The 20,706-nt window shown below is 34.7% G+C and overlaps 1 protein-coding gene across 2 annotated transcripts in view; it reads left to right on the top strand.

Moving 5' to 3' along the window:
* Positions 1-1,024: 1,024 nt before the first annotated feature.
* The window catches only part of DCTN1_1 (Dynactin subunit 1), a 39,070-nt gene continuing 19,388 nt past the window's right edge, over positions 1,025-20,706 (top strand). The window contains exons 1-13 of one of the 2 annotated variants that reach the window (XM_051215503.1): positions 1,046-1,179; positions 1,215-1,330; positions 2,990-3,170; positions 4,321-4,419; positions 4,600-4,628; positions 6,134-6,157; positions 8,212-8,799; positions 10,485-10,689; positions 11,824-11,978; positions 12,549-12,758; positions 15,236-15,589; positions 17,498-17,671; positions 18,932-19,167. In XM_051215503.1, the coding sequence (XP_051066013.1) occupies positions 3,161-3,170; positions 4,321-4,419; positions 4,600-4,628; positions 6,134-6,157; positions 8,212-8,799; positions 10,485-10,689; positions 11,824-11,978; positions 12,549-12,758; positions 15,236-15,589; positions 17,498-17,671; positions 18,932-19,167 (2,084 nt within the window). In that variant the 5' untranslated portion in view covers positions 1,046-1,179; positions 1,215-1,330; positions 2,990-3,160. Of the gene's footprint in view, positions 1,180-1,214; positions 1,331-2,989; positions 3,171-4,320; positions 4,420-4,599; positions 4,629-6,133; positions 6,158-8,211; positions 8,800-10,484; positions 10,690-11,823; positions 11,979-12,548; positions 12,759-15,235; positions 15,590-17,497; positions 17,672-18,931; positions 19,168-20,706 lie in introns of both variants that reach the window. The other variant, XM_051215502.1, reaches the window with a different exon arrangement.

Below are 20,706 nucleotides of genomic sequence, written 5' to 3' on the forward strand. Positions count from 1 at the left end.
TTGACATTTTTATGTCTAAGGTGGTAAGAATCTTAAGTACATCGTCTTGATCAAAGCTCATGGTGAGCAGGCGGTTTTTTGACTTTGTACTTTGGTATAGTTATTCCTTTAGAAGAGTCTCTTGAGTGAAAACTAACCCAAAACAGTTAGTTATAGCCTCTGCTTTTTCCTGATCTTCATTTATCATTTCAGATTCACTCCCTTCTTTAATTAGGTTAAGAATCCAATGCTGCATCTTGTTCTGTAATTTGTGTACGAGAATAGTCTCTTAGGCTGCTTGAGTGCAGGTTGTGCCAAATGCATTTCATATTTTCTCTGAGCTTCCCGGATTTTAATTATACACCTCTTTCTTACCGACCTGTAACGTCCCATCGTACTTGCTGTGCCAAGGCTGATAGCAACATTCGAATGTATCCTCTTTTGTCTTGGTAAACGTCGAATATCATGGCCTATTCAGAGACGGCCGTGCTTCTTCGTCATCTTTGGGACTGTTTAAGAAATATAAGGTCGAATTACCCGACTGTATAACTGTCTGAAATGAGTCCATGCCTCCTGTACTGATACCCTTGAGTCGATTTCCCAGTTTTAGGCCGATGTTGCAGAGTTGATTGCCTCCATGTTTGCCTTCCATATTTCAGGACGGGTCGGCGCAGTTGTTTGATAGGTCATCTCTGCCATGAACTTGAATAAGATTACTGCATGATTGCTCCTCCCTAGAGGTGGTAGGAAAATCATTCGGCCAGCATCACTACTGTGTGTGAAGACTAAGTCGCAGAGAAACGAGGAACTTCGTAAGCCATATCTGATAGGATCCCTAATATGCTATAATAAAGCTAGTGCAGTTGAGGTTTCTAACAGTTTTCAATCGAATGACGTCATCGATGACCCTACTTCCAAGTTTACCCCAAGTTCCTACATGGCGATACCGAAGATCTACTCACACCATATATGAAGGCACGTTAGGCGGAAGCTTCTTCCATTCTATCTGTAATTATTTAAACCATCTGAAATTGAAATCTTCAACGAAAAGAGAAGCGGGAATTTTGCCCTTCGAGGTCATTTCAAGGTCATATGCTGGTATGGCTGAAGGAAAGCTAAAAATCGGTTCTCGCGTTGAGGTGACAGGAAAGGATGTTGTTGGTACCATAGCATATATTGGAACAACACAATTTTCTCCTGGTAGATTCCCAACCCTTTTATTACTTTGAATTCAGGGAAATGGGTAGGAGTGATACTAGAGGAGGCGAAAGGGAAAAACAATGGTACGGTCCAAGGGAAACGCTACTTTACTTGTGAAGAGAATCATGGGATCTTTGTGCGCCCATCTCAGGTTCGTCTCTAATATCTCGGGAGACTTACACTTATGCTGCCCAACTTTGATTTAGTCCTTTAGTTCCCGAACGTCTTAGCAGCCGTTTCATATGATATAGCTACTAAGGCAATCGATCAATAAGTTCGTTCTTTCACATATGTTTAGCCCTATTATACCCTCCGCAAAGTCGACACTGCGTAACGTATTCCACATAGTCGATTATACTACTGTCAACATCACTACTTATCGATGACCTTTAGGCGTGAATAATTAAAATTTTAAGCACCGCTAGGTATCAATGTAAGTTTTATAGGGACGAATAGTTATGTTGTGTAGTCCAAGAGAGGGTAGATATTACTGGGTAAATCTGTGAGTCGGCATCGAGTACAATATTTCGTGTTCTTCCGTATTCCTCAACATTTCATGCCTTACTGATGTCCATTTGCTTTTATTTATTATTTCGTAGTTTCAATATATTCATTTTCCTTATTTCTGGAATATTTGACTTCCTAAGTTCAAACTAGTGTTGTCGATTTGTTTGCTTGACTAACTGACTAAATTTTCTCGAAGGGGATCACACATATCGATGAAATTCCTTATTCGGTATCAAAAATTCATTTAGTTTTCGTTGGAATTACTTCACTTATGATGCTCTGAATATTTTTTACACATAAATGCTAGGTTTAATGTTTTTATTACGTGTCGCGACACCTAATGTGTGCCTCATAGAAGTCGTATCATTACATAACATGGGTTTGGGAATTCACATGCTATTCATTTCGATCCACCTATCATACCTTCATTCACTTGCAGATCTATTTAAAATATCTTAATTTGGTCATTAGAAGATAGTGACGCTAGTTTATTAACTTTATCACAACCCGTTGTGATAAAAGTTTTCCATTTTGTTGTGCTCTCTCAGTTTGTTATTGTTTAGTTTTTTTTTTAACTGATATAACATTTTATGTGGTAGTTATTAATAAGGAGTGCTTTACCTCGTTGTGTTTATGAGCTTGATATCTTAGTAGACTTTGCTATCGACTGAGGTTTACCATAGGATTCAGCAGACTTTCTGGAAAATCAGAAATGCATTCCACAAGTACCATGTTAGTGATGACGTCCCTTGATACTTGTATGATGCTTGTCTATTAGGCTAGCTGTTAGTCATCTTTCGTCACATCTGATCATATTTGTTGACAATTATTTTCATAGACAATAATGTCGAGAGGTTTTTAAAAGCACTGACAAGTTAGTAAGAACACTAACATAAGTTGGATACATCCGGGAAAATGCACCGTCCTGTTTTTTTTTTCATATTAAAGAATATATCTCATTGGTTTCGCATGTTTGTAATGTTAGTTGTAGGACCTTCGTCTAGTAGATCCAGTAAAACCTTATGCTCCAGAGTTTTCGCTTCCAGTCTTGTCTACCACAGATATTTATTAACAACCAACTGTAAAGGTAGACAAAAGTGAAATACGATACTTGACTTCATCACTAAATTATTTATTTTAGTTACAACTTCAGACTAATTTGCAAATACTTCCTAATTAAATTTTCCTTACGAAGTTTCATAGTAAGTACTTCTGCCTATTTCCTATTTGAAAACAGTAATATATGGTTCATTTTCAAATGACAATCTGAATCACTAATTTTCCCACTTTCTTCATCCTTTAGCTTACTCTTCTGGATGACCAAGATGGATCAAACACAATGGATTTATCTAGTTCAAGCGTTCTTTCAGAATCAGGCACAACCTCAGAATCTAGTACATCTAGGTTATCATTAGGTGAAACTCCTAAACGTACGGGTTCTTCAACTTCTTTATCCAGCAGTTTGAAACCTGAAATGGCAAAAGGTATTACATTTTGCAGTCCATTTTTTAAAATATTCTTTCAGGACTGGTTTCTCCAACCCTAATGCTATTGATAAATACTCTGGTTCGCTCTTTTATAAGTTGATATGTGATCGATATAAATATCTCATTACTCGTTACTAGTTTGATTCTGTCGTAGTTGCCAATCAAATGTCTAGTGACACAATTGCTAAATTATCTTACATTGTAGTGCTCTGTCCTACGATTGGTTAATATACCAGGTATGTCTGTGTACCGGACTCTAAATTACACAACATATTATTGAACCTGGTGCTTAATAACTAAGAGTGGAGCCCTTTAATTACTAAGAGACCGCTCCTCTTGCGATTGTTTCACAAACCGCAATCGTCCTTCAGGTATCTTAGTCAGTCACAACGTGGAACTTGGCATGTATGTACATCAGTCCAAGTTGACACACTCCATTATTACATAATAATGAAATTTTCAACCCGAATTTCAGGATAGTAGAGTTAGTAACAGTATGAGTGATACAATTTAAGAAGACATAAGTTAGTGAAGTGAAAATACAAAGAAAAATAGTTATGATGGATTCAGAAGGTCGGAATTCGGGGGGGGGAAATAATGGATGCACCTACACCATTGCAAACGATTTCGATCCATATCATTCAAAGTCTCTAACCATTGGTTCCGATAATTATGCGGACGCCAACCAGGTAGTTTACATCTATTAACATGGCTTAGTCTACTTGTCAGTGACTTCATGAGCTGATGCTATGTTTTGATTTGGCCGCCGCTAGCTTTCTTCAGCAAGTATCTATCTTCAATGTTAACCTAGTCATCTCACGCCAGTCGTGATTTTCTATTTACTCCGTGAAATGATAAAGTTTCACGTAGGCAGCTATCAGATCTCAGTTCTGTGGTCGAGAAGTAAAATAGTCTCTTTGTCACACGAAAACTCTGAGTTCGATGTCAAAATAGGTAAGCAGTGTGGAGTTCTGCTGGATTTTATCATTGTAACAAAACGGTTGTTGTTCAGTCTCTCATTTTGAGTAGTTCTTCATGTCTGAGTTGCTTCAGACTTTTTAAAAATATTATTTCAATATTTTACAAAGTTTTTTCTTTCCTTTTTTTAACCCGTCTACAACGAAATTCTAATATCATGCATCCACAGGACGAACTTTAAAGTCACCAGCTCTCAAGCGCTCTTCTTTAGCTAGTTCAACACCATCAGTGAAGGATAAGCCTAATATACCTGCCTCAACGGGGAGACGTACGTTCTGTTTTCGTTGAGTGCATGTTGAAAAACGCGCATATTCATTAGCTCTAATCTTACATTATCTAACACCCACAATATGCCTATAATTAACTCCTTAATCCTGATGACTAATATTTAAACGTGTATCCTGTCCTAATTTTTCTATCTACACTACTATCCACTTATTTTTTATAGGTCCACCTGAAATCAGAAAAGCGTCGCAAGTAAGTATTTGTTTATTATCGTTCAGTTTGTTTATCATGTTTTTTGCTTAAGAATTAAACGGTTTGACCAAGTCCCTGGTTCGAATCCCGCTTATCTAGTTTGGCTTGGGCAGCTGGTTTGTGCGATTAGCTCTCATACTTAGCTTGCAACTCATACCCACTCAACTTATTACTTGAATACAATACAACTTAGTAGTTCATTTTTGTGGACACATTTGTAAATCTTTATTTAAAGTATAATTTTTTTTAAATTCAAACAAAGTATTCATATTATGATACATGAAAGTGTTTAGTTTCTACAGTAGTTGCCGGGAAACAAATAACGATTATTGCTATTAATTGCATCGCAATCAGACCAAATAGTTGAACAGAATATAGGATCTGATCATGGTGTATATCTATTCAATTTACAACACTAGCGGGAAAATAAATGAAAATTAACCAAAAGGGAAAGTCATTGATTAAAAATAATAACGATGCTAATACATTGATGAATAAATACGAGAGAGGAAAAGACAGTAGAAACTAATGAAATTAAAGAATGAAATACATATATAAATACTTCATCTTATGCTAACATCTAATTAAGAGATTGATTTATTTGCTTTCTTCTCGCTTATTTTAGAACGTTTTTTTGGAAGAATAACCACATCATTCATTCTCTTGAACCTCGGTAAATGATGTCAAGATTAGACTAGTAACCTAGGCTTTTAGAACTTGCTCGAACTATCAGGCTATGCCTCCATATATTTTATTTTATTTTATACACATAAAATACGGCACCGAAGACGTATACTCTGCACAAATCAATGGTAAAGTTGGAGAGGAATGGTGAGCTTTGGAAATCCTTTCTTATCTTACTCGGGGGCCGGAACAATGAAGAGAGGTGGTCGTATTCCTTTGCTTCTCATGAAGTGTTTCCATATAAAACCTTGAAGAAGTTGCTAAAATCCTCAGGCTCACTATTAAAAAAACCCAGACTACAGTTCTGTCCAACGAATCAAAAGCAGCCATAATATCTATAAAAATAACGTTTATTTGCCCTGCAGTCATTTTGGCGATGTTTTAGCATTTGGCGTACGATGAAGATATAGTCAATTTATCCATGACCAGAGTGAAATCCGACTTACTCCTCACATGACAGGTTTTTACAGACATTCATATAAAGCATTACAACATCCTAACAAACATTAGCTTGTCAAAAGGGGTGTGGTTATATTTCATATTTCAATAATGTCACATGTTACCAATACAACCCAATAGTATTTGAAGAATTAATTATATCCATTACATATACTTCTACTACTCTAGTCATGGTCATTATCGTACACAGTCACTATATTTTCTTGTTCACTGTATATTAATCACAATCAATTAAATGAATTAGTTTGTTTACACATGCTCACATACGACTTTTTTTATGGATTACTTTTCACTCTTACTGAGTTCATGTGCTTTGTTCTTTATTTTATTAACGTAATCCTTATGTCTTGTTTTCTCACTAGCCTGCATTAAAGAGACCTAGTGTGGTAAGATTGATTTTTTCTTCCTTAAACAAAAACAACAACAGTACACTCAAAAGCTAATTGATGCGCTAATGTAAATCTGCTATATTTGACCTAAAAATCTTAGGGTTTTAAATTGTTTTATTTTGCAGTTTGGTAAATTGTAGCTGGTTTAACTTACTTACTTGCTTACTTACGCCTGTTACTACTCTTAGCTGTGTTAACGGATCAATATAAATGAAATCCTTTTTCCAAAATGTTAACAAGGGAATTCTTGATAGACACTTTTTCTTACGATATAATTACTTCATTTATCTTACATACTAGGGAATTTTTATCATGGGATAAGACCTTTTACCTTTGGAGTTAAAAAAAACATACCGGTGTTTATTCATTGAATTTACTGATTCTCAAAAACTTGTTCATTATGGTACAATACTTTTCTAACTGTTCCAATCATTGAGATTTTTGTCATTAACTGTTTGAGTAAATTAACGTATAATTCAGGGTACTAATTGATACGATAAACAGAAGTCAATTTTATTGATTCATTTTCAGAGAGAGAGAGCGATTAGTCCTGATATTTAAATCTTAATTTCATTAATACTTAAGTGGTCTATTTAAGTCTGTATCTTTCAGTGGTCTCTGTTTCAATCGACTTCTAATTCTGCTTATATATTTATTTTTTTTAAAATAATAATGCGATTTTACTAAAGTAGACGTTTGTTCTTCTGGTTAGGGATCATCTATTCGATATTGGATCACTTAGGTGTTGGGAGAGTAGTTGTTTCAATAACCCAATCTCTTGATACAGCCACCAATCATCCATAATGTATGATTGTATTTGATCTATCGACTAGTATTCTGTTCGTTCATTTTAACAGTTATTGCGTTTTAAAATAACATTCAAATAATTGTTCTATTGATAAGCTTGATTTTATTTTTTAATAACCTATCGTTGTATTTACTGTCTTATTTATAAATGTAAGTCATGGATATTTACTGTGGAAAACTAACTATCTCGAATAAGACTTATGTTCATCACTGTATACCTTCCTGTGATTTTTCTTTCGCAATATTGACAAGTCTTGTGAATCGAACGCTATATTCGTCTCCTAAGCTATTTTGTAACCCTCAAGCTAGAACTATATAGCGACTTGAACACGAGAGAAGACGCAATGTATGCGAGAAGTAGTTTACTCCAAAGTTCATTTCAATACAGAAAATACAGTGTTTTTATAATATTTTCAATGTCCTTGGGTTGTTAGAAGATTCTGGAGTGTTACTAAACATAGTAGCAGTGTAGCAATCAGCCAATCAAAACCTCTGCATGTGACGTTTCACTTCCTTGATGTTTTTGGCTTAAACTTCGAGTGAGCGCTGATTGGATGAAACGCTTCCTAGTGTTTCCTAATGCTTGCTTGTCTTTTGCAAACAATTTTCTGGATCACTCCAACACATGCTATGTATTGAATGAAATTTCCCGCAAAACCTTTTCAAATCTTAATTTATAATATAAGTCAATACTATTAATCAGTATTCCAGTAGTCTGTTCCATTCTTATATGATCCAAGGGTTATTTCCTAAGGATTAGTAACTCGTTTATTACAAATCTTCATTTTCATTAACTTAAAACAAATATTATTTGTTTCTATTCAATACTACTTATTAATCACATAATTAGTGTCTCACTGAACAGCATTATATGTTGTTCGAAGAATATACCTCCAGACAACGATCGATTTATTCTAAATTAAGTGTTAATTACTGTTGGATGTTTAATCCATTACATTTTATTAGGTTAATATCTAATTAATAATCATTTTGTATTTTATAATTCTGTTCGCTTTTTTTAAGTTTATAAGTCATACATTTATAACATGTTATCTATTTCTGATTAGTTGTATATATGTATTTTTGTTCGATAGTTGTATTTCTAGAATGTTTGGTATACCACAACATATCTATGCGATCGTCTAATCTTGTTTTACTAATCTATTTTTTTACGTCTCCCATTCTCTTCATTGGTCAAAAACATTAATATTCACTACTATTTTTGTTTGCTTTATTTTTTCAAGACCTCATCAACTGGATCCAATCCAGATCTGGTACAAAGTAATGTAGCACCAATTTCAAAAAGTGAAAGTCCTCTCAACAAATCCACTGAAAGTAAACCTGTTAAAGAATCCATTCAACCTAGTGGTGATACATTGCCGAAAACTATTTCATCAACTATAAAAACAAGTGATCCAAAACTACCGACTACTACTGATAGTAGCAAAATACCTGAAGTTTTAACCATTGCAGGAGCTAGTGATATTAAAATAATTTCACAAAAACTAGAGCTTGAAAATATATCTATTAAGCATAAAGACAGTTCTCATAAAATACCAAGATCGTCTGTTGTTAGTCCATCTGCTGTTGTATCAAGCGACGGTGGTGGTACTCATTCACCGGACACAGAATTGGAGCTAACTAATCTACGCGCCGAAATAACAACACTACATGATCAAATTGAAGCCTTAAAAATGAAACGAGAAGAAGATAAAACCAGAATACAAGAATTAGAACGTATCAAGATTCAATTTACTCAACTCGAGGAAAATCGACGTTTAATGAGAGAACAAGCAGCTGAATTACAACGTGAAATTGCACAATTAAAAACAGTATGTTTTTCTTATTCTACCAATTGTAATGATTGTCTAGAATAGATTTAGTTTAGTATAAGGCTATCGGAAAGCGGTCATGTCTACATATAAAAATGCTTACCCTTCTTTCTCTTATTATAAAATGCTGTTGGTGTTAATTCATCAACTCGATCATTTGGGTTTCTAACTAACTCGTTTTTAGTTCGGCTATCAAATGTGAGCAGACGGCTCACTGAAGTTAAAGCATTTAACTTTCGATCTACAACTTTTAAGGTGGCACGTCGCTTCGTCTACTATTTCATCAATTCAATAATTTCCCCATTCCTCATATTTAAAATGAGGGACTCAAATTATCCTGACTTTTGATTGTGGTGCGGTACCTTAGTTGTTAAAATGTTTGGTTTTAAAACTGTCCTTCTGAGGTTCCGATTCTGCTTCACCCCCTTCGGTTTAGAGAGCCAGATAGTAGCACTAACCTTTACACTAACTGTGACGCTAAACAGAACATGTCAACCTATACTTGGTAAATATGTTTTGGAAAACCTTGTACTTAGTTTCTGGGCTGTATTAATTTGATTTATTGTGAGTATTAGATCGATGTCGTCAGGTTAATCACACAGTAGTAGTAATTGGAGCTTCCTAGAACACTGTATTAATAAGACACTGGTTATCAAATATCATGGATATCACTTAAACCTTATGTATGATCTCAGGGTGCCATTAAAAACCAGAGAGGACTAGAAAGCTTTTTCATCCTGGTATAGGACTTCTCAGTCGAGTGAACTCGGGATATATAGGTATTTTGTTCGGCCCGACCGTTGTTGCTACCTTGATGTGGTGGTCGGGCTTGCGTATCGTGATGAACTAATCGAGCTATACCGGCTGGAACAATCGTTCTTCAAGGTCCTACCATGCCAGACAGGTCGGTTGAAGAACGGTATGACTAAAAGCAACAAACCCAAGGTCCAAAGGCGAAGTCTTACTGCTGACTGTACAGAGGTGTGACGACAGTTAGGTGTTTCCCTCAGAGAAGCAGCATGACAGCGATGCTGTCTTCCCATAAGGAAGAGTGGGTTTGGAAAACGTTGACCATAGAAGTGCACACCTCGCCTTATTCCACGGATATCCGTCTCCGGCGGTAAGGTCTCAACAAGTACGGAGCTAACACAAGACTTACCCACAAAAAGATTGTGTATAATTGACCTCAATCAGTTGTCTCTTGGACACTGCGCTCACGCTCCTAGGTCACTAAGACCAACTCTAACCCGATTTCCTTTCCAGGTACCTCCAAAAGAACCCTTCCACAGTGTGGGCAACCGGGAAGTGATAACTGCTCTCATACTTCTAACAGCACTCAATCACTGACTGATTTGGTTTGAGCACTTAACCACTGAGTCGGTTCGATGACACAATTCCTATTACAGTCGATTTGCAATCCGGCCTAATGAAACAGTTGTCCAATGTGTACTCAATGGTTTTCATGATTATTCTAATTCAAATCAATCTATGACAAATACAATTTACAAATTAAATTGGTACTCACAAAACCCTTTTAACTAGTGATAATTTTGTAGGTATCATTACCAAGATTTGACTTGATAATTTCGAATAAATTGAGCATTGGGTAGATTGTTATAAATAAATCAATATATTTGTAATAACCCAATGATAATTTTCTTTATTTATAAAAAATAAAAATAAAGGAAAAAGCTGAAATTAAAGAAGCATTTGATCGTTATCGTGATGAAGTAGCTGAAATGGTTGAAAGTGTGGAAATGGCTACATTAGATAAAGAAATGGCAGAAGAAAAATTAGAATCATTAACTACAGAAATTGAATTATTAAAAGAACAAGTAGAAGAATTGACACTTGAAAATCAAATTTTAAAAGAAGAATCTGAAGAGAAAGGTTAGTTTGTTCATATATATTACTTATAATTAGTACTTTATGAAGATGACTGGAGTTGTTTTGAGTTACCTTTAAAATGTTACTTATAATTTTAATTAAGAAAGATTAGTTCAGCAAAAAGTTCTCTTTTCGGCGGATTCATTTCCAAAGCTGTACAATCGTAAATATTTATACTCATTTTTACAGAATGATAATAATACTGATAATGAACTTCTGTTAGGCATGTTGACAATAAGGTTGAATAAACAAAGTTATTAAAAAATTCTTTTAAAAACAAGGAAAGTTTAATAATCGTTTGATTGTTAATGGCTTAGGTATTCATCAAATGATAGATAGGGAAATCATCATTGGAAAAATATAGCTCAGCATGATAAGATAAATGTTGAAATTCGTGGAAACAAAATGAACCAGTTGGGGGTAGAAAATTTAAGAGGAAGATGTAGGGTGAAGCAGATGGCTGTAAAGGAAGAAGAGTATGAAGAAAGAGAAAAATTAAAAATAAAAATTATAAGACATCAGGACCATGGTAGAAGTTGTACCAGTAGCTTTTGCACACACAATTCTGGTCTTTCCAGATGTATGGCTAATGCTTCGGCAATACAAAGAAGATGCAGTCTAATTGTTTTTGGGTAACTTCTACTTACCTTGTAGATGACTTTGAACGCAGAGTCTGTCTTGATTGGATGACCTGTGTTCACAGGGTGTTCGATTACTGAGCTTCTTATTGAACCTCTTCCTCCTCTTTTTAGCCATACCGGACAATGTTCTTGAATACTTTTGGATAAAGTACGCATCGAACGACCTATATACCTAGCTCCACATGAGCAGGTCAATGGATAAATGCACATTGAGTTGGTCAGATGCGATAATTTATCTTTAAGATTATTGGTGAGCAGTGATCGGCTGGAGAATACTATTCGCAATGTTGTTGTGGGAAATGTTCTTTTTAAAGAATCGGAAATTCTCCTTTTTAGACTGTGTGTGGCTCTGTCACCCTTTTGGATTCGTACACATAACCATGTGGAGACGTTTGCTGATCTCAGTGATAGAGTGATATTATACCACTTATCTGTAAGGTACTCATATATATTTACATAATTTCGATAAATGTGATTTTTTTTTTAACATTGACAGGAGGAGCAACCACTTTACCTGGTGCAGATGGTGGACCAACTCCATTACAATTGAAGAATCTTGAACAACAAAATGAACGAATGAAACAAGCACTTGTTAAACTAAGAGATTTAACTAATCAAGATAAACAAGAAATAACTGCTTTAACTAAACAAGTAAGTTAACTTTTTGTGTGAATTAAATTCAACCATACAATATCTCATGGTGATTTAGTTAGTTGTAAAACTTATGGTTCATTTAACTCAATCACTTCAAATAAAACCTCACATTATAAGGTTACGTGTTGTTTTTTCGAAATCCACTTTACATACTCCATTTGCAAACAGTTAATAGCTTTGCGTCCAGTGCTCTCTGGTTTCATTCATTGACTCATGTGAAAGTGCGTGACTTAAACTTCATAGCCAGATTCAAAGAAATCTTTCTTAAACTAATTAATACTCAGTTATATCACTTTTCCTAAATTAAATAACTGTCATTACATTAAAATATTTAGTAAATTCTTTTGAATAAGTGACTTCTTTCAATATAGCTGGTATGAGATCAGCAGTAGTATCCAAGATATGAGTTTCATACAGATTTGGAATTCATCAGCTTGATGTTACTTCATCCCCTCCCCCTTAGTTTTGATGTTCACACTAGGACTTGAACAAGAAATTACAAAGTCTTACTAATAAATTACTTCATGTATCTTAAAGTTTCTTTGTTTCTCTTCCTTATTGTGATAGATTACATCTTTGGAATCTGAAATTAATCAACTTCAAACAGAGAAAGAACGTCTAACTAACGATTTAAAAGAAAGTATTGAACAAACTATTGAGTTGAAAGAACAAGTAGACGCTTCACTTGGTGCTGATACAATGGTTAGTCAATTGACACAACGTAATCTAGAATTGGAAGAAATGCTTGAAAAAGTTAAAGAGGAAAGAAATGATTTGGTAAGTGTATATGTATCTATGCATGACTTTAGTTCAATTTTAATTTTGGTCATTGAGTTGGCTGTCATTAGTTTTTCCACTGATATACAACACAAATAAATAATATGTTTAATTTACCCACAAAAATGATATTTTATACTCTAAACTATTATCTGTTTCAAATTAACAGTTACAGTGTGTAGTCGTTTACAGCTTCTACGTGAATTACGTCCATGCAGAATTTATGCAAGCTCATTTCTAAAGTAACTGTTGACTAACGACCAGCTTTTCTAGACAGAGAGTGAAGTTCGTAAGAAAATTGTGTGCCAAATAACATTACTTACACCTAGAGTGACTCCGATATTGACCACGTAGGTTATAACTTTTGGGCAGGTAGATAAATGAGTTGATTTTATCTCAGTTACATTTTCATTATCACGAATAGTGTTAATACATTGTGTAGTTCGATAGGGTATGTCTCGTTTGCTTACTACATCAGGTTATATGTGTACAAACAACAAATATATTCATATTATTGGGTGATTTTATGCAGTTATCTATGTTGTCTTACGTAAAAATCATAACATAAAATTTTTCATAGATAGAATTTGGGACGATGGCTTAATGGTTATTACATCCGGTTTTTATCAAAATGAAAAAAAACTCAGAACTTCGGTTCTGAAATACTTCATCCACTTCAACAGACAGAAAATATATACATAAGCTCAAACTACAAATAATCTCTGCATATACCTATAAACCTATTCAACAACATTGATTAGAACTCTATCGAAAATTGTATTACAACTTAATTATATCTCTTTTCTCAAGTTTAGGAGTTCACACAACCGATCTGTCTAGATTTCAGTTGTTAATTGAATAACACTTTAATACTTAATTGTTACACATAAAATACGTTGTGAAACCTTATTCTCTCATTCATGTGTTAAGATACACATCTTAGCTGGTTACCATTGCAACAGTAAACATTTTAAATCCAAAATAAGTAAAATAGCCCTATTTCATAGCATTGAGAATTGTTTGTTTTAAGAGGGCTAATGCCATTAAGATGTTGCCTCATTCGTATCAACTTACAGAATCTGATTGTTAGTGAAACATTTAGTAAAAAAAATCCATTAGTGATTTATCTTAATTGACTAGTTTCATTGTATAGTTTCATAATCAATTGGTTTTTTAATTGTTCCAACTACGTACTTTTTGTGTCACCTGAGATATTCATCTATTTTGGTGGAGTTTTGTTCTGTAAGCTGGATGATTTGGTTGTGGAGCTTTCATCGTTCTTCTGAACGACATTATTATTATTTACCTATTTATTTATTTGAACACAGAGATATTAGTACAAGGGGGCGCCAGATACTTATGCGCCACACAAATCTCATTTGATATGTGTGAGGGCTGTAATACTGCCCGGGTGCCCTAACCTAAGCAGGTGGTTTTCTTAGGGAGCCACACCCGGAGCCTTTGACCTAAAGGTCTGATCCACAAGGCAGTGAAGCAACGTAAGGGGATGCAGTCCCATGGTAGCTGGTGACCAATAATAGGTTCATACACCATTTGTTCCTTCAGGACCCTGGAGCCCATGTGCACCATTGGTTTGGAATTAGGGTTTTCCAACTCCCCTAGGTGGACTCTCCGTGTCTACCAACCCGGTTAAAGCTCCGGACATTAGTTCTTCATCCTCTCAATTTCGTAAACAACACCCGTGTTGCGAGAAGGTAGTGAGTAGGACTTCCCTGACAGAGGATATTTACGTGTAGTCATGTGAGAGCACTTCGAGAGGTAGAGCGGACTCTCTCCACTCTTGGCCGTATCAGGGCATTTGAGGGCAATGAATGATTTCATCAGCAGCACAAACTTCAAGTAGAAGTGAAGTGTTCGAACTTCTCTACATATGACTCGCAGCTTGCCCTGTAGACCTCGGTTTTGATTGGTTATTGTTAACTTTTAACCTGTCATTGTTTACTTTTTTTATTTTGATTGTATCTCCGATTGATTTGATTGTTGGTCCTACATTTGTCCATAATTTCTCTCATTGGTTGATAAATTGGATCGATTTCAATGTGTTTGTTGATTGCTGACTGACCTGAGTGCCAAGCTTCTAAAAGAATCCTCTGGAGTTGTTAGAATACCCTCTGTCTAAGATCTCAACATTTTCCCAGCCTAATGTGTGTCCACAGTTGTCCACATGCATTGACATAAGTGAGGATATATCATGGCGTTTGACCGTTAATTGACGTTCGTGCAGGCGAAGATGAAGGAGGCGTCCATTTTGTTCGACGTAGTGTTTTTCACAGCTGGAACAATTTATTTTGTAGATGGTGTTCAGTTTTCTTCCTTTGTCATCTCATCCTTTGATTTGCATAGGATTGATTGAAAACATTATCATAAATCGGAAATGTTGTGAAAAGCAATATTTAGCGTTGTCAATATAACTTGTTACACTCCTTATTTTGTATTCCTCCTTTTTTCTAAAATAGGAAATACTATGCGAAATGAATGATGAATTACAAGAGAATAGTCGTGAAACTGAGCTTGAACTGCGTGAAGAAATTGAACGAGCCAATACACAAATAAATCAACTTGTACGTCATTTAGATGCTACACGTGAAACCATTGCAGATTATGAACAAACATTAGGTAAATTTAGAGATTTAGTCGCCGATTTACAAACTCAAAATTCTGATCTTCAACGATCACTAGCTGATGGAAAACGTTTACAGGAACAACAACAACAACTACATTCAACAGTTGCAACAGAATTTGCTAGTTCTGCAGTTCCATTTATGGGAACCAAGTTTGGTGCCACCTCTCAGGCACAAACTCTTGCTAAAGTAATTATTTGTTATTATCACCATGGTTCTTGTTAATACAATGTTACTATGTTAACATTCATTTTAGTTACTCATCGGCATCGAGTGGGGAACTACACCGAACGATTAACCAGTAGTAGTTGTTTTTTTCTTGTATGAAACTCTTTGGCACCGCGTACCTGTGACTTTGCTACTAATTTCACTCAGGAATCTTTGGCTTCGCTACAAGCTCGTAGCGTACCATTAGTAGAGCAATAGTTTAATCGTCAAAATCTTTGACTTTCAACCACTAGGTCATAGGTTTGTATCGTCCTCAACTACTTCGGTTTTGGCGGTCATGTACCACTAGGCCTCAAACATAAACTGTGACTCAAAGTTGAGTATATGGATCTGTACTTGGTAACCCACGTATTCGTCGCTAGAATACTATGTGAAAATCCTTTCATATGCATCTTTATAAACTGTTTAGTCATGCATATATTGTCGTCAAATACTGTCGTTGATATCAAGCAACATAGTTTCCACAAATCTCAAGTGCAACAAACAACTATTGATTTCAATTGTAGAACAAGTTCAGTTGAAGTCTATCTTTTCAGTTACCTTCACTATTGAATTGTCTGTTCGTGATGAAAACCCCAAATCTAATTCCTAACCTTAACCATCAGCCGTAAATCCTAATCCTAATTTCTCACACTGGTGTATAACTCTCATTCAACACTAGTAAGTAGGTGAACATTTTCAAGGGCATTTTAGTGTCGCTTAAAGACCTTCCATAAATTCTAGTCCCACCTATTCATTTATTTTGAAAATCTGTATTGATGTTTTCATTGAAATATAATTTGCTGTCATTTCATACACATGGTTCCCTTTATCATTTTGAAAAGAGCAAGAACAAAGATTCTAGCAGAATAGCATGAATTCATTTTATTTCGTAGGTTCTCGTCAGCTGCTTACAACCTGTGATATTTAAAAATCCTCATAATTACATAATGGGTTTTAGTTGCTTACTGAATATTGTAAATATATACCTAATGTGAAAGAATATTCTACAACATTAATTGTGACAACAGTTCAAAAATGAGTTAGAAACAATTGATTACATAATGAATAAACATTGATAGGAATATAGTGAGTAGAGTTCAGTTGAAAGATTATTAATTTGAAAGATAGTTGAAAAAATTAAATTAGAATCAATGATGTAATAAATGCAACAGAAAAAAAGGAAGAAAAAAATTTTAAGGTTCAGTGAAGGAATATTTGTCACCAGGGTAAGGAAAGATTAACCACCGTCTCCTTTTGAATACATAGGTCAGGTTTCTGTCGCCTGATGGCAATGGCTTCAGCAAACTTCAGAAGACTGGAGTTTGGCTGCTTACTAATCACCCTAAAGGATTGTAAGGTATCTACCTGATGTCCTGTATCTCCTTGATACAACTATCTTTCAAATTAATAATCTTTCAACTGAACTCTACTCACTATATTCCTATCAATGTTTATTCATTATGTAATCAATTGTTTCTAACTCATTTTTGAACTGTTGTCACAATTAATGTTGTAGAATATTCTTTCACATTAGGTATATATTTACAATATTCTGTAAGCAATTTAAATCCATTATGTAATTCTTATCTTTTTAAATACCACAGGTTGTAAACAGCTGACGAGAACCTACGAAATAGAAATGAATTCATGTTATTCTGTTAGAATCTTTGTTCTTGCTCTTTTCAATTTGCTGTCAGTTATATCATTTCGTTAATATCATTCCTATTATTCACCAAAATCTTTCGACTTAACTAACTCTTCTTAATATTGATTACGTGCAATCCTACCATCGTAATTATTTTTACACTAAAATAATCATAATTCAGCAGTGTATTCATCAACTTCCTATTCACTCTTTTGTATTATTTTTTCATCTTTATTGAAAAGGTGATTGAAGCTGAATTGAGACGTCTTGAAGCAGAACAAAGTGCAAATCATGTAACTCGTTTATCTGCTTTTCTTCCGGATTCATTTTTACGACGTGGTGGTGATAATGAAGCATTATTAGCTCTTCTCTTAATCGATCGTCTAACTGGAAAGTGTGACCTATTAGCTAACCATGTGAGTAGTTAGTGTGTTATCCAGAAATAGTGCACTTTAATTTTGGTATACTTATTTTTACTCAAGCACTATTGATGTCCCTATCGGAATGTCTCATAAATATATCGTGTATTGGAGTTAGATCTGACCTCATGTTGAATGAGAGAGTAATTATCTTTCACCCCTCTATACACGTCATATGTATATGGGTTAACCAATAGTTTATGATAGTTCAACTAATAAAGCAGAAACATAGCCTATTAAAGAAGATATACGTAGTCCACATTAAGTTATTCATCCTGTTGAACGACCGTTCTTTTTCACCATACTACTACTGTGGTGTGTGTTACTTATATTGTCATAAGTAGCATATGATGTTAGTCGTGAACTGAAGGTCTGGCAGCAGCAAAGAGACAAGAGGATCGAACAGTAAAGAATGGAAACAGAAAGCGATTTATATGAAAATGCAAGAACAATGAAGTCTGAGTCATTATGAGACAATTGATGGACATTTTGCAAATTATGTATTTACTATTCGATTGTTAGATTTTATTAACAAGTCCTGTAATGTTGTGTTAAATACATTCGATTGTCCCCACTTGTGTTCTTGTTTACTACACTACTATGCTACTTCGTTTACCGTAAATTCATCTGACAGTAGTCTAGTTTTAAACCATCGACACACATTAGACTTGTTTTTTTTTAATTTCAGACTCTTCAGTCTGCATAAAAGCACAAGAAGGATTGTATCCCATTGAAATGTTAATAAAATTTACTCCCATAATTAATTTTATAAAAGCATCGATATTGCTTTTTATATCAGTTTGGGGATTTGTGGAGATTGTAGTATTTTATCCGTTGAATTCACGAGTCGGCTTAAGCTAGACCACCATTGAAAACCTGGAGGCACTGGACGACCTTTTTGTCCTTGTATGGGACTTTTCAGTAGTGCGCTCAATGGTTTTGACGTTAAGCGTTCGCGCGCAAGACCGAAGTTCTTGGGTTCGAGTGCCACGTACGGGATCGTGGATGTGCACTGCTGAGGAATTCCATACCAGGACGAAAAGGCTGTCCAATGCTTACAGGTTTTCAATGGTTGTCTATCTTAGATCGACTCATGAGTTCAATTGTTTTTTATATCTTATTTTTTAAACGTAACTTTTAAATTCGGATCGTAATTCAACACACCATTCTGTGTATTAAATTCATTTATTTTATTACCTACCCAACTTTCGTGTTGTTGTTCTCTTACTTTCATTCATTAAATCTACATAAATTCAGCTTGTTGAACGTTATCCTTTACCCCCGTGTGTACCTGGTCAAACATCATTGCAATTTCCTCAAACAGATAGCAATGCTGTAGATAGTCAAACGACTACTGTTAGTGGAATTTGTATTCCAGGCACTGATAATCCATTACCACCATTAACTAAAAGTAAAGCCGAATTTTACAGTTTCATAACAAGATTAATTCATTTGCTTCGATCAATGGGCTCTTTATTAAATCAGTACAAGCAGTAAGTATATTCATACATGCCATATTTATAGCAATATTTAAATCAAGTTCCGATATTTTTACAATAAATCTGTTCAAATATACTTAGTTTTTAGTAAAATGACGACCACGGTACTAGTTAGGGTTGAAATCCTTATTGTGATATACACGTATATGCATATTTCTACTTTGATTTTAATTGAATTGGATTTAATTGTATTAGCTACTAATGATTTCTGGCTTATTCATTAATTTGTTCTATAAATTCATGGATTGTAGTTATAAAAGCTCTATTTTAAATCTAGGATATATCAGTCTTATTCCTGTCAAGATTCTCTTTATTTATGGGAGTACATTTATCTCATATCTTGTTCTACTGTTTAAAACACACATGGAACCCATCAAAAGTCAGACTCTCTTGTCGTTACACTTTTTATCGTCACTGTTTTGTTTCATTTTGCCATTTAATAACTACAAAAAGTCAGAAAGAGCTAAACCTGATAGGTGGGCAGGTTAATTTACCATGGTAAGTTAATTGCAGATGAAAACTCACGGACAATCAATGATAATTGTGTTAGTTCATTTCACTTGTCTATTGCACAGATCTTGTTCATATAAAGAAATTACAACTTGAATCGATTGGTAAGTAATTAGAAACAAGCTGCCAAAGTTGGGATTTCTTGAGATGGTGGGCGTTGAAGTACCGTATGACTGGGTCTCTGTTTAGTCGTGTCCATAATATAGCGACTTCAGTACCTAAGTTCTTCTATTAATTGGACAAATTATATATATATATATATATATTGGTAGTGGCTGGAATTAGTCCATCAATGATTCTAACCATCACTAAGGTTTGTTACATAACGTTATAATGTACAACAATGTCACGTTTGTGACAGTAACCCATGAAAACCTCCTGGCTAAATAAGGTTTCTTGTTTGTTAGGATTTATCAAAAACTTGTATGTTCAGTTCCGAAAGTACATTTTTATCTTAATCAAATTTAAAATCGTTCAGTGTAACGTCACTAAACTATTACAATCAAAATTGAACCACTGTAAAGAATCAGTTAAATCCATAGCTTCTTTTGTATTCAGTTTGTCTGTTAGCTCAGTGATTACATCGGATTCATTACGTTTACTACTAGTACCAGTTTGTTGCAGTCATATCCTCTCTTCTAGTTTATGAAATGCATTTTAATTTACTTATCTAATTATACGAATGTTATAACTGTGACTGCGGATTAGACGGCAGTGAATTATCGATCGGACCAAAGACGCGTAAAACATGTGAGAACAACCTAGAGTCCTGACTGGTCCTGCTTTACGCTTAGCCTAGCCAGTTAAGTCCAGAACCCAAGTCTCAACCTCTGAGATATGAATCATTATATTCCAAGCATACTCTGTTTATATACCAACCAAACAGACCACATCGTATCATAAAATAGAAAATAACATTGTACAATATTTGGCAGGAAAATGACACGTGAAATAAATATTGACCAGTAGGGAAACGACACGTGAAGTAAATATTGACCAATAGGAAAATGATACCATCTCAAG

The sequence above is a fragment of the Schistosoma haematobium genome, chromosome 4 (genome assembly GCF_000699445.3).
Source record: "Schistosoma haematobium chromosome 4, whole genome shotgun sequence".
NCBI classification, from domain to species: domain Eukaryota; kingdom Metazoa; phylum Platyhelminthes; class Trematoda; order Strigeidida; family Schistosomatidae; genus Schistosoma; species Schistosoma haematobium.